The sequence below is a fragment of the Spermophilus citellus genome (genome assembly GCF_964194105.1).
Source record: "Spermophilus citellus genome assembly, chromosome: 11".
NCBI classification, from domain to species: domain Eukaryota; kingdom Metazoa; phylum Chordata; class Mammalia; order Rodentia; family Sciuridae; genus Spermophilus; species Spermophilus citellus.
In genome coordinates, this window is record NC_138192.1 from 121,191,505 (window position 1) to 121,214,874 (window position 23,370).

General features: G+C 39.2%; 1 protein-coding gene across 2 annotated transcripts in view; it reads right to left on the reverse strand.

The window, feature by feature from the left end:
• The window catches only part of PAX3 (paired box 3), a 98,946-nt gene that overhangs the window by 29,012 nt on the left and 46,564 nt on the right, over positions 1-23,370 (reverse strand). For both annotated transcript variants that reach the window (XM_081261891.1, XM_081261890.1), the window contains exon 5: positions 7,660-7,865. In XM_081261891.1, the coding sequence (XP_081118017.1) occupies positions 7,660-7,865 (206 nt within the window). The remainder of the gene's footprint in view (positions 1-7,659; positions 7,866-23,370) is intronic.

Here is a 23,370-nt window from a genome sequence, read left to right on the forward strand (position 1 = left end):
TAAAATTCTGGCGAATCGAATACAAAGGCACATCAAAAAAATTGTGCACCATGATCAAGTAGGATTCATCCCTGGGATGCAAGGATGGTTCAATATACGGAAATCAATAAATGTTATTCACCACATCAATAGACTTAAAGATAAGAACCATATGATCATCTCGATAGATGCAGAGAAAGCATTCGACAAAGTACAGCATCCCTTTATGTTCAAAACATTAGAAAAACTAGGGATAACAGGAACTTACCTCGACATTGTAAAAGCTATCTATGCTAAGCCTCAGGCTAGCATCATTCTGAATGGACAAAAGTTAAAGGCATTCCCTCTAAAATCTGGAACAAGACAGGGATGCCCTCTATCACCACTTCTATTCAATATAGTTCTCGAAACACTGGCCAGAGCAATTAGACAGACGAAAGAAATTAAAGGCATAAAAATAGGAAAAGAAGAACTTAAATTATCACTATTTGCAGATGACATGATTCTATACCTAGAAGACCCAAAAGGGTCTACAAAGAAACTACTAGAACTAATAAATGAATTCAGCAAAGTGGCAGGATATAAAATCAACATGCATAAATCAAAGGCATTTCTGTATATCAGTGACAAAACTTCTGAAACAGAAATGAGGAAAAACAGTCCATTCACAATATCCTCAAAAAAAATAAAATACTTGGGAATCAACCTAACAAAAGAGGTGAAAGATTTATACAATGAAAACTACAGAACCTTAAAGAAAGAAGTAGAAGAAGATCTTAGAAGATGGAAAAATATACCCTGTTCATGGATAGGCAGAACTAACATTATCAAAATGGCGATATTACCTAGAGTTCTCTATAGGTTTAATGCAATGCCAATCAAAATCCCAATGGCATTTCTTGTGGAAATAGATAAAGCAGTCATGAAATTCATATGGAAAAATAAAAGACCCAGAATAGCAAAAGCAGTTCTAAGCAGGAAGTGTGAATCAGGCAGTATAGCGATACCAGATTTCAAACTATATTACAGAGCAATAGTGACAAAAACAGCATGGTACTGGTACCAAAACAGGCGGGTGGACCAATGGTATAGAATAGAGGACACAGAGACTAATCCACAAAGTTACAACTATCTTATATTTGATAAAGGGGCTAAAAGCATGCAATGGAGGAAGGATAGCATCTTCAACAAATGGTGTTGGGAAAACTGGAAATCCATATGCAACAAAATGAAACTGAATCCCTTTCTCTCGCCATGCACAAAAGTTAACTCAAAATGGATCAAGGAGCTTGATATCAAATCAGAGACTCTGCGTCTGATAGAAGAAAAAGTTGGCTCCGATCTACATATTGTGGGGTCGGGCTCCAAATTCCTTAATAGGACACCCATAGCACAAGAGTTAATAACAAGAATCAACAAATGGGACTTAATTAAACTTAAAAGTTTTTTCTCAGCAAGAGAAACAATAAGAGAGGTAAATAGGGAGCCTACATCCTGGGAACAAATTTTTACTCCTCACACTTCAGATAGAGCCCTAATATCCAGAGTATACAAAGAACTCAAAAAATTAGACAATAAGATAACAAATAACCCAATCAACAAATGGGCCAAGGACCTGAACAGACACTTCTCAGAGGAGGATATACAATCAATCAACAAGTACATGAAAAAATGCTCTCCATCTCTAGCAGTCATAGAAATGCAAATCAAAACCACCCTAAGATACCATCTCACTCCAGTAAGATTGGCAGCCACTATGAAGTCAAACAACAACAAGTGCTGGCGAGGATGTGGAGAAAAGGGTACACTTGTACATTGCTGGTGGGACTGCAAATTGGTGCGGCCAATTTGGAAAGCAGTTTGGAGATTCCTGGGAAAGCTGGGAATGGAACCACCATTTGACCCAGCTATTCCCCTTCTCGGACTATTCCCTGAAGACCTTAAAAGAGCATGCTACAGGGATACTGCCACATCGATGTTCATAGCAGCACAATTCACAATAGCTAGACTGTGGAACCAACCCAGATGCCCTTCAATAGATGAATGGATAAAAAAAAAATGTGGCATCTATACACAATGGAGTACTATGCAGCAATAAAAAATGACAAAATCATAGAATTTGCAGGGAAATGGATGGCACTAGAGCAGATTATGCTTAGTGAAGCTAGCCAATCCCTAAAAAACAAATACCAAATGTCTTCTTTGATATAATGAGAGCAACTATGAACAGAGCAGGGAGGAAGAGCAGGAAGAAAAGATTAACATTAAATGGAGACATGAGATGGGAGGGAAAGGGAGAGAAATGGGAAATTGCATGGAAATGAAGGGAGACCCTCATTGCTATACAAAATTACATATAAGAGGTTGTGAGGGGAATGGGAAAATAAACAAGGAGAGAAATGAATTACAGTAGATGGGGTAGAGAAAGAAGATGGGAGGGGAGGGGAGGGGGGATAGTAGGGGATAGGAAAGGTAGCAGAATACAACAATTACTAATAGGGCATTATGTAAAATTGTGGATGTGTAACCGACGTGATTCTGCAATCTGCATTTGAGGTAAAATTGGGGGTTCATAACCCACTTCAATCTAATGTATGAAATATGATATGTCAAGAGCTTTGTAATGTTGTGAACAACCAATAAAAAAATTTAAAAAAAGATAAGTAAATAAATAAAAAAAATTTAAATTCGTTGAAAGATTCCCCAAAACATCATAATAACCAGGAAAAAAAGATTATGAATTGCAAAAGAGGAATAAGATATTCGTAAATTTTTCTCTTTATGAGCAAAGTAGCCAACTTGTTCAGATCCTCAACAATAGAAATTGGGGAAAATTGAGTACTCCCTACAGTAATGACACAAAAGGTTTCAATGCAGAACAGCAAAAGCAGAGTTCCAGCTCCTGACTTACTACTTCTGTGACTTTGAACAATTTGCTTATCAATGGTGGGCCTCTGATTTTTTATTTGCTAAAGAGAAAATATTTTTTAAAAACTACCTTGCAATATGGTTGTAACAATTTAAAAAGATGGAATCAAAGCACTTCAAAGAATATATAGGAGATATTATGTATTCAATAAATGTTAGCCGCTGGCTATGGAGAGAGCTCAGCAGTGGAGTGTTCACCTAGCATGCATGAGGCCCTGGGTTCTATTCTTAGCACTGCCAAAAATAAAACCAAAGTATAGAGTCTGGAGTTGTAGCTCAGTGGTAGAGTGCTTGCCTAGCACATGTGAGGCACTGGGTTTGATTCTCAGCACCACATATAAATAAGTAACTAAAATAAAGGTCTATCAACAAGTAAAATATATCTAAAAAATAAAATATAAAATATTACCTCTTCATTAAAAGTCTCACACTGATACTTATGTCTGAGAAAACCAGGATTTAAAGACTTGCTTTGTTTCCTCATTCTGTGGCCCACAGCCAAAGCCTTACATGCCAATAAGTAACTGGGAAAGTGCAGGAAGAACACCTTAAATACTCAAAAGCCAGTTTGACTTGAAGGGAAGCTTAGGTCAAACTGTCTTTCAAATTTCGTTGACTAGTGTTAATTGTCCCATGGTGTGAGCCTAATTTTGCCCATCAGTAAAATACTGCTTCACATTTTTTTGGTGTTGTCTTCAAAGGCAATCTAACCGACATGACTCCAGATGTGTTATTTCAAATGTAAATTGAAAAAAAAATGGAGAATGTAACACTTCATCCTTAGAAAGAGAATTCACAAGGAGATCATAAAATGCTTTCTTAAGCACTAATCTTGGTGACATCTAATACTGCAATGCCAAGCACAGTGGAAAACGTGGGGCACGCTGCTGTTTTCTCTGGACTCTCTCTCATTCATTCCCATCACCTTTCTCTCCCCTCCTCTTATCACGGTACTATCCTGCCTTGGCCAGGAATATCACATTCCCGAGCATCTCAGAGAACCATGGACAATTGCAAAAGCACGTTCAACTGCATCTCATACAGCAGAAACAATCTCCCATGGAGAGCTGTGGGGTGGCCATAGTTTTGCTTCATTATGGAGTTCAGAGTATTTCTATACCTATCCTAACTTCTAGACTATACAGATATGTTAGGTGGTTTTAAATCACCATTAAGTTTCCCTGAGAATCCCCAATTATTGATGCAAAAGGGTCCAGAGAGATCATATATCCTAGTCATACTAGTAGTTTTTCATTTGTGATGTACGAGAGATGGTAATTGAGAATAAGATGAAATCCAGCTTCCCTAATTAATACTTGTGTACACACATGTACACACACACACACACACACACACACACACACACACAACCTGTGTACAAATCTCAAGCTCTTCAAAAGTTCAGCCATGAATATTCTGGCTAAGATCATTTGATCTAACTTACTCCATATAAGTTATTTAAAAAAAAAAAAAAAAAAGGAAAAAATTAAAGCCCAGCAAGATTAAGTGACTTGCTCAACAAAACACTTTTGGTAAGCGGGGACCAAAACCCACATCGTCTGACTGCCTGTTAAATGATATTTCCACAAGTAGCATCCCTTCCTATCTTCCAATATCATGGTGATAGAGGAGAAAAGTGCCTTCTCCGTGGAATTCTTAGATGAAATATTTGCTAAAACTTTTGCACATCATAAATATTTGCAAATAATTTTGCCCCCTAAATATGTAATGCTTGTCATCATTTGCATATGAACTGCTACCCCAGTAAATTCAGCAGTCTTTTTTTTTTTACTTCTAATGTTGATATTGTTAGGCAAATAGTCTTTGCTGTACACTAGTTCTCAGATCATGTACTCAGATTTGGCCATGAAAAACACAACATAGCTACTGTCCAAACAAATTTTTATAAAACACTGAAAAAACCTATGTTTTTACAGCTTTAGTCTCATCTCTATCCAGAAGAGTCTAGAAATATTTTTCCTTCGGGTAGAGGGAAGGGGCGGAGGACAGAATGTAGACATGGTTTGCGGTTTGGGGTGTTTGGGGCTCGGTTTTCCCAGGTGCCCCAAATTAAACTAACTCACACTTTCTGGCTATCACTCAAAGTGAGCTGACTTAGCTACTGCTTTCCCAGATCCTTCTAAAAACTACAAGATTTTCTTTTGGCATTTTAATCAGTGATTAACTACTCCCTTCTTTTTCCTGCTGGGTTAAGTAAAGGGTCCATATGCTGGGTGTTCTAGGGAATTTGTTAGGCTGTAGATCATAGCCTGGTGTAAGACATATGTGTCTCCAGGGAACTAACAAAGCCATAAGGAATGTAAGGAGTCACCGGGTTAAAGCCACATTAAGACAGCTGTTACGTTAATGAGGACCCTGCTTTGGAAAGGAGGTCACTGTACAGAAAAATATGAACCACTCTTTATTGGTTTGATCCCATGTCCTCTGGAAGTTAATGGGCCATTACTATTATCCTTTGACATTCATTGAGCCACATGAGAATGCTGGGTACCATGCAAGCTACTGGGGTTTGAAATTTTGCTGTCCCCAACCTTATTTTTGACAAAGGCAGAAATAAGGTAGTGCAATAGTGAACACCCCGGGGCTGGGGATGTGGCTCAAGCGGTAGCGCGCTCGCCCGGCATGCGTGCGGCCCGGGTTCGATCCTCAGCACCACATACAAACAAAGATGTTGTGTCCGCCGAGAACTAAAAAATAAATATTAAAATTCTCTTTCAAAAAAAAAAAAAATAGTGAACACCCCTTCAGTTCCCATCACTTGCCTTGTCTCATCTCTTTAAATTAAAAAAAAAAAAAAAAAAAGTTTGTTTTTTGATTCCGTGAGTTCAGAACTGATCTTCAACCTGTCTTTAGAACCACAGACCCAGGATGTGGGCTTGGCCAACCATGGAGCATAGGAGCTAAATCCTGAAATAGACACTCAATGTCCACGCTTAATGTGTCCCTTCACATTTAAACCAGGTAATCACAGAGCTACAATCAAAGCAAAATAGGTCTCACGTATTTATTTTTATAACAGCATTATATGGTATCATAATATCACAGCATGACAGAACTATTAAATTGCTTCACCCAGGTCACTGGGATACCATGTGTTTCTCCCCATTGCCCAGGACAAAAATGACCTATGTTAACCACATACCATAATGACTTTACTCTGGATCCCACTGAGGTGGGCAGAGGAATTCGACAGTTCCAACTTTAAATCATCAGCCCAATGACCCCTGGTGACTCTTCCTTCACCTCCTACTCACCTCTGTCTTCCACCACCAACTGCCTGCATTCCACCTCTGAGTATCTGTTACCACCATCCCTTCCTCACCAACCCATTATGGTTACTGACTTCACGCCACAGCCCCCACTGCCTGTAGCACCATTGTGAGCTGCCAGGCTGACTCTGTAGCCTCCACAGGAGGTCCACAGCTTGCTTCTCCCCCTTTGGCTTCAGCTGTGTAAGCTCTAAGCAAATTGGACTGTTCAGTGCTGTCTCCCAATGACTGTGTGAAAATGCAAGGTCATCTTACGTGGCGCCCAAGCACTTCCAATCTCTATGTCTTTGTGCATGTGACTCTCTGTTACTAACATCCTCTCTCCACCCTCTGTCCCACAGCTGTCTATCCTTGACCTCTCTATGTACCCTAGGGTCTTGTCCTTTCCTTTTCTCCACCTAAAACAATCCCTCTACCTAGACTGTGCAAGCTGGAAGAGGCTACTTCTGTAAAGAGCTGTCATCAGAGAGGTAATGCACTGTGAATGTGAAGCACTGCCCCAATCCAGGGACCCGTCCCTTGACTGATTTATCTCTATGGTGTCACCAGGACTTAGACTCTGAAAATCGGACGGCTGGGAGTAACTTCTGGGTAGGATAACTCAACTTCTGGGGCAGCAAGGAGTTCCAGGTTACTGTCTTTTAGAGTCTACCAAACTAACTTGAGGGCGAAGCTCCCCACTGATGATATAAATATTCTACATTCAGTAGAAACATGTTACATCTAAGTAGCCATTTCCAGAAGGCTCCGAGTACTTCCAAGAGTTCAAAAGATAATTCAATATAGTATTAAAATTGTGTAAGTACTTGAAGTGCTTCCAAACTATGGTCTTTAAAGGAAAGGACTTTACCTTATGCACCTTTGTACATTTTCCTAATGGAAAGGCCAGAGATGCAGTGCATGGGATCCACATCTCTGTACACTAGTTATGCAGCTGTGCGACCACAGGTAGTTACTTAAATAGTCCAAGTTTCCATTTCCTTATTCATAAAGTAGGGGTAATGATAGTATCAACCTACTAATGATTGATGACTTAATTCAATAGTGCCTGAAACAGAACATACACCCAAAAATTGTTTGCTACTGGGGCTGGGGTTGTGGCTCAGCGGTATATGAGGTTCTGGGTTCAATCCTCAACACCACATATAAATAAATAAATTAAATAAAGTTATAAAAAATTGTTTGCTATTATATCAGGACTAACCTCCAAATCCCTAAAGTACCTGATACACAGTAAGGATTCCAGAAATGAGGAACACCCATGAATAAGATGAACTTCTGTGCATCCTAAATATTACCAGCATATTTCCTTAGTAATAACCAAAATCCGAAGACACACATCCCCACTTAGTGCCTTTCCTAATGCATTTGTTTTCTTGGTTTGAAGCATGTTTCAGAAGAGAAGACCCTCGTGGGTTTCCTATCTGCATCGAGCAGGCCGGGGAAGTGTGGATGCCAGTACCTGCACTCGGGCCTCAGTGAGCTTCGCCCTCTGGGCCAGTTCCTCCCTGGTGTAAATGTCAGGGTAGTGGGTTCTCTCAAAAGCACGCTCCAGTTCTTCCAGCTGCTCTGCCGTGAAGGTGGTCCGGCTCCTGCGCTGTTTCCTCTTCAGTGGCAAATCTGGTTCAGAGTCAATGTCAGAGCCTTCGTCTGATTGAGGTGCTGAGGCTAAAAGCACAAGGGGGTAGGGGGGAACATGATGAAATATGAATCAAAACAGCAAGTCTGACCAAGCCACAGTAATGGGAATCCTAAAGTACACTCCCAAGGCCTTCCACAAACTCCACGCCACTCCAGACAGCGCTACATTAGTAAACAATGTTTAATCTCTTTCCTTACCCTATCACCCTGCTCCCTGTACAGAAGTCATTGCTCTGGGCATCTGTCATTCTGAGCTCTCAGAAAACAGAAGTGGACCTTCGTCCATTTTTATAGCCTTGCACTTAGTACTTAATGGGTCCTCCGTTCGTGTCTAATGAATGAGTCACATTTAATTTGGTTTCTGATAAATTTTCTCCAACCTTTTACACTGGACAATCTGTAAACAAATATGATTTTTTTTCAAAGAAAAACATCCAAAATTGACTTGATGTCTAAGAAGCCAATAATAGTCCACTATTGCAGGATTCCTATATATTTATAGACTCTACTGGTCCCATAAAAAAACGTTCTGTTGGAATGTAGTATCTCATTGCCAGATATTGGAAAATGCTCTAAGGGGAATTTTTGTTTTATTAAATGTAAATCTAAGCAACTACTCTAAAAGGGAAAGAGACCTTGTTGAGCAAACTGTCCCTAAGGTGAAGTGCAGAGTCTGGATCTCTGCTGAGTGGGTGGGCGGCTGCCCAGGACAGCTGCCTCCTTTAAGAAACCAAGCACAGAAAGACCCTTCTCAGGGTGGGGCCCTGGATGACCACATAGGACCAATGCCTGCTGTGGCCCCTCCTACAAGGTTTTATTCATCTGGATCCCCAAGGGGAAGGGACCTTCCAATTTTAATGTGCAGGCGCCTAGGAAAAAGAAGTGGGAACTGAGGAATGGCGTGGAATTCACGTTAACAATACAAGAGGTGTCTTCTCCCATTAAGAACAAGCTCTGAGTCCTGGAGGCATGAGAAGTGCCATTTCCAGGCCCAGGTCTGATGGGAAGGGGTGGAGCAGCAGTCTCCCTGTTTCTGATAGGGGCTCAGAATTAGGGCTTCCCCAGCAAAAGAAGTTGTGACCACAATAGAGCACCTGTTGACCTATATATAGAAGGTTCTAAGGTTTGAGGACACATCAGACAGGGCATCTGGACAGGGGACCAGCCTTCCCCAGACACTGGAGCAATCAGGAAAACACCCTGAGACCAGCGTAGGAACCACCGCAGCCTTGCTCCTGAGCCATCTGAATACACTCTGAAAAATCCCCAAAGAACAGGGGCGTCCTCCAGAGAAGGGGCTGTCAGCAAATGGGGACAACTAGCCAGAAAATTGTAGATTATTTATGTTAATGTTAAGGTAACTCATTTGCACCCTCAGGCTGATAGGAGCTGGGCAGCAAGGGTGGTACTAGCAGCAAAGAGAAAATGCAATATGTCCTATACTTCTGATTTCTTAAATTCAAACTTAACTTGGCCCTACAGACATATAAAATTTCATTCTATTTCAGTATAAATTATAAGATATTCAAAAATGTGCATATCCAAAATGAACTCAGAGATATGATTCTAAGTTTCTAATATATCAATATTTCTACATTCAAAGCACATTTAAACACTGTGAAATGAAGTAGAAGAGTGAATTAGTAATATATATGACAAATTAAAAAAAAATATACCTGAAAGCAAAAACTCGTGTGTGAAAGTAAAAGAGAGCTATAATATATAATGTATCTAGCCTGTGTTAGCATACTTGGTTTTTCAAATATGTTTTCTAATTTAGTACAAAATTATCTCATTTGATATAAATCTTATTTTTGGCATTAACTTAAAATCAGACTTCCTTTAAATAACAGAATATTTTAAAGGAAAATGAACATGCTAAAAATTTGCCATGTGTTGCATTATAAACTTCAAAGCTCTCAATATGATTTACATCATATATATGTGATAAGTATCAATGAAATAAGCAATAATTTGGATATAACTGTAGAATTATAGTTCTCAAACTTTTAGAGCATCAAAATCACCATAACCATCATCCAGAAGGGTTTAGTAAAACATAGGTTACTGGCTTCCTTCCAAGATTTCTGATTCAGTGTGTCTGGGCTGGGCTCCTTGAATTTATATTTCTAACACATTCCCAAGTGATGGATATTGATTCTATTTGGTGCTAGAGAACACCTGGAGAACCATCTCTATTGAATATTCTAGATTAGTTCTTTACCCTCTCAAAATTCCCACCTATATGAAATATTTCCCACCGTACTTTAACAAAAAAAAATCACTTCTACATATTTTTAAATTATAAATAATATGCTTCCTCAGAAGCAAATTACTCATTTCCCTAGGAAGACAATAAATGTTTAGCTTCAAGCTTCCAGTGTCTGTTGTTCTGACTTTTCTTTCCAAAGTAAATTCAGATTAAAAAGAGAGGAAAAAAAAAAACTTTAACAACATTAAAAAAAAAAATGACCGAAAGCTTCCTCTGCCTGTGAGAACTCTCAATCTTTGCTTGCACATTCTCCTACTATGATCCCATTAGGATAATAGTATGTGGAAATTTTCATGTTTCCTTTGGGAGTCTCTGGGGTTATTAAATTCTCCCAAGTAAATATGATGTGCCATGCACTGTCAGGTCAATTAATCAAAATCATCTCTGGTTTCTGAAGAAAAAGACTGGTTAAATTTACAAGCACCAGCAAGAATTAATCCTGAGGGTCAAGACATTGTGTGGCACCCTAACAATCATCATCCCCCAGAAAATAAGCTCCGTGAGCTCAAGGACCCTTTATGCCTTGCTCACTGCGGGAACCCCTGGAACACAGTAGGTGCTCAACAAGTACATGTTCTGATGAAAAAGGTGCATGGTCAAATTTCAGTTTTGCTTAAACGCTTATTCCTCTCCCACTATTTTACATCTTCAAAAAGAGGAATTCTGCTCCTCTGAGTTGGTCTCCCAACAACTATGGAGATGAGCTTCAGGGATCTATGAACTCTCAAAAATTATCTGCAAAGTTTTTTGAGTATTTGTATCCTGCATTTTTCTGGGGAATAATTACTATTTTTTTTTTCAAAAAGGACTGTGTGTGTGTGTGTGTGTGTGTGTGTGTGTGTGTGTGTTAAGAGGAAGAAATACCACAAGATGACTTTAAAAGACTCAGAATCTTTGAGTTCAATAGGACAACCCTTTCCACTACAAATAGAATTTTCTAACAAGCTAGCAAATAACTGTGTTTATTGCTAGATTGCTCATCTAAAAGCAATGGAAAATGTGCATCTAACCAGGAAAACCTCCATGCAGCATCATTTCAAAGAACACTGAGGAAATTATTTGCCTGATTTTTCTACTAGAAAATTATTTGAACCAACAGATCATTTTTGGCAATATGAAGCCACAATCTTACAACTTAATTCTAACTTTCCCCATCTGTAAACCCCAAAAGGATGTGGGCTTTAAAATATGTAAAGTCAGCAATCCCAGGTCAATTTACCAGCTAGGAAAAACTAACTCTTTTTAAAGATGAAAATACTACTCTTTCTTATATCACTCAATAGAAATAAATTTTATTTTTTGTATAGAACTTAATTCACCTGAATTTGACTGAATTAAATCATTCAGGTTTTTTTCCAGATCAAATTTAAAATTTAAGTCCTACTTTAATAGCACATAAAAATCGTTTTATTGGAGTTCATCTATTTCACATATTCAGTTTATTCAAGCTACTAGAATAAGTTAGATACAAAGTCTTAAATATTACATGAAAGTAAAATCAAGCCTTCCTTTAAGCAACTTAATAGAAAGAAATTATATCTTTTTTTTTCTTTATGTACAGAATACCAACTGTTATGACACTGAAACTAGAGGCAATGTTAGCAAGACAGTTTTCTTATATAGGCTGATAAACTGCTAGGACTGCAACTAGAATCTACTTAACCTCTTTGGGCTATTACTACTGTACTACTTTAATATTAAAAGAAAATATTCAATTGCATTTAAGTTGCTCAATCATATATCCCACGGATGCCTTGGCAAACAAAATTCGCTTTATTATTCACTATTCTAAAATTTGAAATTTGCTCCCTTAAGAAAATGCACATCAATGCATAATGCACGGGCTTCTAAATGGAATTATATTGCTTTATATTGCAATGCAATTGACAGATTTTATCTCAATCCTACTGGTAACTAATTTTGAAAGTTTGGACTTATTATCCAAAACCCCTGCAAAATCCATTCCTCAACTTAGAGATTGATTCAGTGTCACAGCAAACCTTTTGGGAAGGATAAAGAGTTCTCTCCCTTCCCTACATAGCTACAATTCATCCCTAGGAAGTGAATACTTACCCACACCACAGAAAAAGAAACTGAGGTTCTGAGGGTTATTCAGATCACACAGTTAAGGAAGCCAGGCCTGTGTGACATCAGAAGATATGCTCTCTCTTTTCATACGTGTATACACACACACACACACACACACACACTGCCCTTTGGGAGGACAGTAGAAATGAACCAAATTAGGAATTCTAGCATCAATCATTAAACTAACACCACCATTTCTCCCAAATTTTCAAAAACTTCCCAGAATCAAATGAAATCTACAGAAAATAGTACAGTTGGATTAATATTATATGACAAATCAACAAATTTTCCCATGGAATTCAACTTAATTCAATTAAATTTTTATTGAATTCCATCTAAGTTCAAGGTCTAGTCTTTTAAATAATAATAAAGCACCAAGAAATAAATTGATTTTTCTAAGATATTGAATTGATGGAAGAAATCCACCTAGTCTGACCATTTTCAGTCCCCGGTAAGACCACTGTAAACCATTCAATGGTCCTAGCACTCAGGGTCCATCCAGAATGTGACATTAAAACACAAGCAGTTAAACTGATGGCTTATTTTACATTTTATTAAAGTCTTCTTTTGGGGGATTTTTTTTTCACTTGGTGAAAGTCTATCCAGAGCTGTAAAATTCTTCTTAAACAAAAGTGCAGGAATAAATAACTTGAAATATAAGTTATACAGCAAAAACCACAGAGTGATCCCTAGAAAGCATCGCATCTCACTGGGTGCCTGAGTGTTTCTGTATTCTACAAGAAAAGTCCATCACCTCTCTTTCTACCTAAACCTAATTTCAGATTTTAGGAGCCAGCTTTTCAGCTATCCCAATGTTTTTACATCGACTCCTGAAATTAAACCTGGGAAACTGGACACTGTCAATAAGAGAGAGAGAGAATCCAGCAGACAACCGACTCACCCACAGGATGACAAACTCTTCCTTCAGAAACAAGTCTAACTGGGAGGAGGAGGAGGCCAAAGCACTACCATGGAGCTTAATTAAAGGAGGAATTACAGAATTAGAGAGTATGTCTTTGTCCCTTGGCCCCTTGCAACATCTTCTGTAGCCTCGGGAAATATTTCATCCTAGTTAACACTATTACACATGAAATCTTGCCTCAATTTTATAGGGATTTAGTCACATGGAATTCTGTAATTATTGGTTTCCAGACAAATATAATTCAGAGATGGGAGACAGGCAAAAAAAATGGAGAAACAGAATAACTCACAAGCATGAATCTGGCACATTGTCTTTCTTCTCAGCAAGACCTTTCATTTGAATAATTAAAGAATCAAAACATGACAACCATTTAAACTCTGCGTTTGCCCTGGATATAACACAATGCGATTTACAGACCCGGGAGGAGGTGGGGGATCTCTGAAGGCCAAACTTCCTAATCATCCTTCATTTTCTCTAAGATGGCCTCATACCAAATCCGACAGTCTTTTTTCTTCTGCTCTCGTCTAGACCTGTCGGCGTTTTCACTCCAAGTTGTGTGTCATTGACAAAGGAACACGAAAAAAATGAGAGATCTTCCAGAGAGCTCCAGAAGTCCTCTCGGACCCTGTCTCACCACTTGCAGGAATCTCAGAAGGACATTCTAGAAGGTCCTTAGCAGGTCAACTCAAAGTTTGATGCTCCCACTTGGCTAACTGCAGAACTGTCTCCTGTGCTTGCAAGTTTTACCATCAACACTGAAGGGTACAATAGGCAGCTAACTGCGTTCTGATCAGAAGTCGCCCTTTTACACTGAGAAAGATGTGAATGACCTGTCTTGTGTTTACTCGGGTGAAAGTCAGGAACGAAGCAAGACTGATATTCCCTCGCAGACCCAGAGTAAATGACAAATGACATTTTCCCTTTGTGATCTTTGGGATTTTTGTTGACTTATTTGGAGGCTTTTGTTGGATCGCAAGAAATGGCCTGTGGCTGCAGCCTATTCTACCGATTTCCACGCTCCATCTGTGGAATCCATCAACGGGGCATTTACCCTCATTCAGGGTTCTGACACCTGCCTGGCAGGGTGCAGGAGACACAAAGAAAGCCAGAGTGGAGGAGAAAGGGGAGGTTGGGTGTTTCTTTTTTTTTTTTCCAGAGAAGGGGGGGCGGTTAAAATGGATGCACAGTAGGGGTTAATCCACGCCAGTCCAGAGATCAGCACCTGCAAACTTCCCTTACACATTAATTCACAAACTAAGGAAGTATGGCAACATTGTAAAATTGTACATATGTCAAGAAAAGTAAAGAGATACACCTCTGAGAAGAACAAACCAAGACTTACCACAAAGGTATGGCTAGAGCTTCTATCAATAAATTGATCTCAGAATTCCTAACCCAGACCTAGAATTCAAGTACTTGTGATTTTGTTAGCTGGAAAACCAGGAGAGATGGTTTCTCACCTTACCAATCCTTTATTTCGGGAATAGAAAGATATTGTTTGAATCCCCTCTAAAATTTCTGCCCCAATTTTGTGCCAGCAAAAAGAGTCTAGAGCAAGTGAGAAAAAAAGAAGGAAAGAAAAAGAGATGACAAACTTTGGCAAGGCTATCCCGGCTTTCTCAAGAAAAGGTTATTTGGAGAACACCAAATCTAAGAGCCTCCAGGCACGCACCTACTCCTGTCCCTGCCCAGCAGCCCCTGTTTTTTGGCTGGAGAAATGTAACGCTATTTCCCTCCCCTCTGACTCAAGCCCTTCCCTCAGAAGCTGCAGTCTCACAGCACGAGGTCATTAGAAGGAAAATAAGCTCCTGCCAGGTTGGGGCTAATCAAAATAACACAAATAAACCCTGACACTCAACAACTCCCTGAGTGCCGGCTGCCCTGGGAGGAGAGTACAGATTGGTTATGAGAATGGCGGCTGCAGGGAGCGGTCCAGGAGGGCTGCGGGGTGCTTGGTCGCCCTGGAGTCACTTTAAATGCACAACATGGACTGTTGGGTGTTTATTTAAGGTGAGGGCTGACAAACAGAAACCGGCATAATGGCCAAGCTGCCTCAGAGGTGCTGAGCCACGTGGCTTCAAAGACCCCCCATCCTAAGGTGGGGATACTTTGACTTTCTCTCTGCATCACCTTGAGACAATTTCCTCTAGAGGAAGTTTTTTTTTTTCTTCCCATCAGCCACTAGTTATTTAAAAGCCTTCCTCTGTGATAACCATCTGGAAAGAAAGACTGATTTCTCCATTCATTCATTCATGCATGCTGCTGAATATTTGGAATAGCTGTGTTCAGTGGAATATGTAAATAAAAACCTGCTTGCACCCTTTCCTACCCCTTGATACAAGCTACGTTTTGCTTAAAGGAGCCATGAAATACGTACCAAGCTATACCTATTTAAGCATCTCCTTTTAAGGGCTTGAAGCCATGGAGAAATATCTTCCTGGTTTAGGAACCCTGACACTGACCCAAATTAGCCCAGTGGCTTATTAAACTCTTTGTCTTCAGGGTGTTTGTGTGTGTGTGTGTGTGTGTGAGAGAGAGAGAGAGAGAGAGAGAGAGAGAGAGAGAGAGAGAGAGAGGGAGGGAGGGAGATTGAACAAGAATTCCTTCTTTTAGGACATGAATCTCTCTCATCCCGCATGGATGAGATCACCCTTCCCCAACCCACCCGATGAAAAGACTCCCAACTATAATTTTTTTAAATGGCTTTTTCCAATTCCATGATAACTGCCACCAGAGCATTTCAAAGAGAAATACAGACTCCAGGACCAGGAAAATGTGTTGCTTATTCAATTAGGAAAACTGGTTAGTTAACTAATTAATTGGCTAACTGCTTTCTAAGAATAGTCTCCTGTGATAAGAACTTTCCCCTTCCAGAACTTAAAAGTCAGTCGTAATTAGAATTAAGAGGCACGGCTGGTTCTGTGTCTCGCTGGTTCTGTGTCTCTTGAAGCAGCAAGCGACGTTCTGGTTTCCCGGGTTTGGATTGCATGGAGCAAGGAGAGGTAATCTGCACACTGAAGGGGAACAGGAAAACAGTAGTTCTCCTGTGAAAGGCAAAGGGCCAAGTGGCTTTTATTTACAATTGCCAAGAGAGAGGCCATTATGGACCATATGTGCCACAATTGCCCTCTTATCACGGGCTGGCCATCGTGTCCTTTGGGAGCTGTTAATGAACTGGGTAATTGAGCCGCTGACATGTGTTACCAAAACAAAACAATAGGAAGAAGAGACAAATGAACATTTTATTTGCCAATCAGAGTAGGTTCAGCCTTTCACGGAGCTGCAGCTAAGTGACTGACTGGATACATAAAACAGTGCATTGAAAGCCAGCAGATGTAGGCACAATAATAGTTAACTGACAGCTTATGGCCCATCTGTGCTTAACATTTTGTTAAAGAAATTACTTGACTTGCTAAAGAGACGAATCATACAGCTGCCCAAGTGCTGCATTATAAGAGATAAATCATTAGCTAAACTGTTTCATGCTTAAAATGACAATGCTTATTAACAGTTATGTTGGGACATTTTGTCAGCACAGCTTGACACAGTTATTACTTACTAAAAATGTGACAACTCATAGATATTCAACAGAATTGAGTTGGGGGGAAGAACAAAATAACACAATCCATTTGAAAGAACAATGGGAATTTTCAATCTCTCACGAATAAATAGGCCCTTCTAAGATGAATGAAAAAAATAAACTCTCTGAAAAGGAACATAAGACCAAGTTCCACAAAATAATTATGTAACTTGCTTCCATTTGCATCTTTATTTAAAACTGCAAAAATATTAGAAATGTTCTCATTCTGGGCTGATTACCATTAATTTCATCAACCATAGACCCTAAAACAAGCAGGTTAAAATAATCATTTCTAGCCACTTCATTTTCCCAAACATTCTCACCTTTCTTCCTCTGGGAAAAATATTTCTTTCATAGGAAAAGAAAAAAAAAAGCTAATGTTGCAAAGACTAGTTTTATAAGGGGATTTAGCTTGTGTTTTTGTTACTGCAGTTGAATTGAAACCATATTTTTTGGTCTAAGTGTGGTTTATTCCTTACCATGTACAAAGATTTATTCCCGAAGTCATATCAACGTGAACTGATTCATCAACACTCTTCCAGTGACGGTTTCTTCACCAAGTTGGGCAAAATCAACTTAATAATGGTAACAACAAAATAAGCAAAGCTGCTGCTTACTGACCACTGACAGCTTTCGCCACCCAGCCCCTCTAAGACCTGTGTACATGCTCTTCATCTCTACCAAAACCCTATTTGGAAGGGGGATTGTCATCCCCAACCTACAGATGAAAAAGATGAGATGGAGAGTGATCCAACCTGGTTGATTCATGAGAACGCAGGCCAATGCAAGCACTTGTTAGCTTTGTCATTTGAGGAGGAGGACTGTTGTGAGTTGGAAGAAAAATTGTAGCCAATATCTTCACTGTTTTTTTTTTTTTTCCTTCCTGGTCTACAGAGCCAGGACTCAAATATCACAGTCAATCCTGTAAATCAGTTGGGAAAACATGAGCATGAAAGGTGAGTAATATTTTCAGTGGTGGTTGGGGTATATGAAAATTATGCTACGTACAGTTACTAAGAAAAGAACTCTTGCTATGAAAGCTAAACCTCTGTGATAGTTACGGAGCTTTAAACAAGAGACAATGCGCTCAGTAAGGCACATGGCATAACTGACGAACACAAAGGAGGGTCCTACCTTCATCTGTATTTTCCATTAGCAAATGTTTTGGCTGTGGTGTGCCCAAGTTGTTCTAAAGTCAACAAATCTACTAAGGCTCCATATATGGAAGAGGTAGTAGGTTACACAGAGCTTTTCAGGGGGTAGAAAACAAAACAAAGCCTTTGCCAGCACTTATTAAGGCCAAACTACCCAAAGACACATGAAACCCAAACAGCCTTATCCACAACTAAGCTTTGCCAGAATTAGGATGGCACGAGATGTTTGAAGACCAGAAGAAGGGCAGATTTAAGAAGAAAGTCAAATACTGCACTTTGTGTGCCAGAAACCTATATAAGGAGGTAAGAAGGCTAATGACCAGCAGAACTAAAATGCCAAGCCAAATGCCATCTATGAAACTACAGGATCACTGGAAGAGGCCCATCCCTTATTTTATAACCAAAGCTCCCAGAGTGCAAATCGGGTTATGCTGAATCATACATCATTCAACAGAATTAAGCTAGAAAAGAGAAAAAAAAAAAGAAAAGAAGAAAGAAAGAAGACTGCCTAATATCTACTGGGTGCCTAAGATGTAGCTGATGTTGTCCTTGGTACCAAGGATGCAAACGTGAATAATATATGGAACTCAAATTCAAAAGGTGAAACACCCTCCGTCCTGATCCTCTCTCTACCCCAGCGCAGGAAAGTGTCAGAATGTGTAAGAGATAACATAGCCGTGCCCTGGGGCAACAGAGATGGAGAGCCTCTCTAGGCTGAAGGATGGTATTTGCTAAATAACAGAACCATTGATTCGATCAGCTTATGATCTTTAATACAGAGATCAAAATAATGTGCGATGGATGCTTTAACTGACTCTTCCCATATGGCATTTCAAGATTGTTTCTTTGCTTTCCATTTTCTACTGGGTTCTATAAGGGAAAGTGGGGGGTGGGGGAGGGGGACAACACAGGAAACTTGTTTTGAAAATCCAAATCTTATCTGGGTCAATTTTTGCTTGTTGGAAGATAGAAAGAGCTAATAACTGAACATAAATGAAAGAGGAAACAGTTTTCCTGGAGGCAACAGAGAAGGCTCAGCTTAATCTTTGCTGGCAAAGGAATTAGTAGCAACATCATCAGAAATGGTGCATGGGATACCTACTGGGTGAGAAGTGCTTCCCTGGGGCGGGGAGGAAGGGGATAATGAATCAGAAGAGTGATTCCCTCCTTCATCCTGCGGAAGTATAAGGTTCCAATCTGGAAGGTGCACTTTCAGATCCGTGTGACATCCCACTAGAGGACCCCAGGGAAGAATAGGCAAACCAGCCAAATTACTGAATAGCTGATGTGTGTCCCTGAAGTAGGGACTGCTGCTTTTTGAAATTTTGTTTTCTCTTGGTGTCTAAGCAACAAAAGAGGGGAGAGAGGAGGTTTGGACAAAAAGCGGTACCACAGTGGAAGTTTGATAGCCTAGGAGGCAGGCCAACTACTTCAGTACCCACTTGGCTTCTTCCTGTCTGATTTGAGCACGCTTCATGGCCCTCTGAACTAGTTTTCTCATCAGCAAAATAGGGCTTAAGATATCTGCTTCAAAAGCTGATTTTAAAGAAAGAACAATTTGTAAAACATGCACAGTTCCTTCCCATGACGTAGCCTCAGCTAATCCCCAGGTACCTTCTTGTTTCCCAGCCCTATGTATGAGAAAAATGGTCTCTATATTCTGTGAGAAAAAAATGGCCACCAAAACTTTGACGGCATTGTAGACATTCTTAAATTTGTGAAATAAGAGAATCATCCAATCTCTCATCCGCTTCCTCTTCTGAAAGCCCTGCCCACAGTCAGCCAGTCCATGTGCCCACTCCAAAGACAACTCAGCTCTTGCCACATAGCCAATTGCCTTAAGAATCCAACATGGAAGCCAAGGTTACTCAAACCCACCAGAACCTAGGACACACACCCAGGCTGTGGGATCAACGATTATGGTAGTTATGAACTGAATAGACTCTGTGCTCCCAAAGTCTAAACAAAAAGACTGAGCTGACCAAGAATCAAGCGACCAGCCTAAAATAAATACCATTTATGTGGCCTCTCCTTAATGCCAACATTGATTTTGGTTTTCCTAGGGAGGCACTTTGACTGCTTGGAGGTAAATTCTTGTCTTACATTGACAGGCATTTACAGAGGCAAAAATAAAGTACTGTTTAGAGCAATTCACTATCTGATCATTTTGATGCAGATCCACAGCCATTACGAATAAATAACCCAGGAATCTAACTCCAGGAAAACATAGCAAGATTTTCTTAAGAAGCAACCTTGAACACAAATTATCAGACAAATGCCCTTCAGCTCCACACTGCCTTTCCAGATACAATCTCGCAGACTGGAGGGAAATTAGTAAGAAAGTACTAGATAGAAGAGAATAAAGGAGGGGAGGAGAGAAAACAAAAGAGGAGAAAAAAGGGAAAGAAAGGAGAAGAGAAGGATCCATTTTTCTTTCCAACAAAGCAGAGGAATAAGATAATAAGTTGTTTAAGAGTCCATTGGTTGGCTCCAACCATGTTTTCCCCAGAAGTTTCCAGCAACAAGTTTCTGAGTCTAGATGGGAAACTAGATGGGGAGGTAAGGACCTGAAATGTGCCCTGAACCCTTACAGTTTTGAGTAAATTAAAGACTATCTGGGTAAAGGCCAAACATAGTTCCACCCCTCCCTCCCATCCATACCATTCAGTGATTTTTAACTGGAAATCATCAATTTTTCAGGACAGATGCTGACATTCAAAAAAACACTGTTGCCAGTTCAATTAAAACTCAAGTTATACCTATGCTTTATCTCCCATTCCTAAGAGTTTCTTCAACAAAATAATACATTATTTTGCTTATTTCATTGTGAAATTTTATTTTCACATTATAAAAGCACATTGTATTATAATATTAAAATTGCATAATATCTAAAAATAATAAACAATGATAGTTCTAGAATCCAAAACAATACTGATTTTAAACTAGACAGAGTATATAGGTGGATGGTTGTGTAGATAAAAAGATGGATATATGGATGAATAATAGATCAATACATAGAGTCAGATCATACTCCTTTACTGCATGTCTTTCCATTTTTTGTTCCACATAATATAATATAATATAATATTATATATATATATATATATATATATGTGTGTGTGTGTGTGTTTTAAAATTTCTTGATTGGCTTTACATTTTAAAAATCAAATATTTGAATAAATATTTCCTTGTTTTAGTAATAACAAAATATTGATTGACAAGATCATTTACATTTGAGAATTTAACTTGAATTCTGAGATTGTGTAGCTGTGTTCCTTCCAATGTGCTCCTATACACCTGCAGTTGCATGTGAATGTGCAAGTAAGAATATTTACCCATCTCTCTCTATGAGGGCTGAGAAAAATGCCCATATGTTCCCATTGCATCCACATAATGCAGCTACATAATTCATTCAAGAACCCCTGAATCCACTCTTAACATCTCTCTCTCTCTCTCTCTCTCTCTCTCTCTCTACTCTCACCACAAATAGGCCACAGTTTTAAGAAAACTTATCAAAGGCCTAGGGCATCAGAGGGGGCTGTCCTTAATGACCATTCCTCCCAAATCCCCATCCTTATTTCTACTCAGGCTGCAATTAAGTGGGAGGGTGTTCTTAGGATGCCTTCCTCTTCCTAATAGAAGAAATCAGAGAAGGAAGAATGTATGAGCCTGCTCAGAGAAAGTATGGCTAGAGAAGAAAACTTACTGAAGCACAGGAAGGTCTACCTAGGTAGTTAACAATGTCAGGAAACTTCAGGGGGAAAAATCAGGAGTACACCATGATTTAAAATCATCTCCCACGACTTTCTAGAGATGTTAATATTTTGTATAAATGTGCTGCTTTAGCTAGAATTTTGAAAACTGGAAATCATCTATAAATTTAGAAAGTTGACTCTGAGATGGATCAGATCATACCTCCATCCCTACCAGGTTTATTAGTGGCAGAGTTAAAGCTCAGACTTAGATCTTCAAATTCTGAATTCTAGCTCTTTCCAGTTTATTGCATAATTAACTCATTGTTTTCTTTGGATCTGTGGGTGAACTGACTTTTATCTTCCAATCAGCTATGGTAAGTAAGTTCTTCTCCTACCAGAAGTACCACTGGGTACAAATATTAATGAAGTAAAGCATCTTGGACTGGAGACTGGGCCCAGAGAGGAGGAAGATTTTTTTTAGTACCTAAAAATCATTTTTTTTATTTAACAATTATATAAAACTGGTTTTGTTTCTAGTTTTCAAAGTCCCATCCCTTGTTATACTTCTATATGTCTCTGTACGTTAGATATCTTACCTTTGTTTTGTTAAATGAAGTTGATTCTTGGAATGTTTAAAAGAACCTGCCCAAAATCTCAGCAAGTCAATCAGATATCAAAGCTACAAGGAAAACTACCAATCCTCACTCTAAATATGCCTAGGAATGATTCCTGAATCATCTATTACTTATTCACAATTACTCATCCACAATTTTTTTTAAATTCAAATAACATAGGTATTCAAATAGTGATCAGTGCTTATAAAAATTAATTAATATTTTACTGAGTAAATCATCTTTAAAATATAGAGAACCAGTAATTAATGTAAAAAATTGAACATGTAAACAAAACCTGGTACAATTTAAAATTTTCATTGAATTGGAAAAACTTCCCACAACCCTGCGTGCCTATAGAAAGACCTAGTGGACTGATGTATGTTGGCTTCCACCTGGCTTACCATCTGCTTTTCTGTCTTTCTGCCCACCTTCCACAAAGTCTTCCCTCACCCTCCCAGCCCCTCCCTTCTCTGCATCATAAGAGCATTTTGGACTTTCCATACACATAGTAACCTTCCTTCCTAATTGGAAGACTAAAACTTACAGGTCAACTTAACTTTCTATAAGTAAACAGTGTGCCCCAGCGGATTTTTTTTTTTTTTTTGGTTTGTTGGGGTTTTTTTTTGTTTGTTTGTTTGTTTGTTTGTTTTTTTCATTTCAACACGTCAAACACTCAGGTCAACCCAGAAACTAGTAAGTTCATAGAGACAGATGGAACACCAGCACTGCCTTCCTAAAAGCAGGTGTGGAGGGAGCTAGGGTCTTTGTGTGCCTGTCCAGTAGCTTTGCACATGGAAACTTTGAGGCCATTCTAAGAGGAATGGCTTTGCATGTCAGAGTTCCACAGTGATTCTGACGCTGGAGACTTCACCAAAGAGGACCAACTGACTGAAGGTGTCAAACAGCATTATCACAACATCAGAACAGCAAAATGAGGTGCATGTGGACCATCCTACTTCAGTCTTTCATAGGACTCCATTAGTCTGAGAGGCCCCTAGGCCTTCCTTTCAGTAGTTGCCCTTGAGAAAAGATGTGCAGAGGTTATTTCCTAAACTGTAATGCTCACAAAACTTATATTTTCACCATCACCATCACACAAGCAGATGGTTGTATAATTATAGTAGATACTGGAGCACCACTTCAACAAACTTCATTTAGCTAGAATTAAATCAAAGAGGCATTATATTTAGCCTTTCACATTCTACAG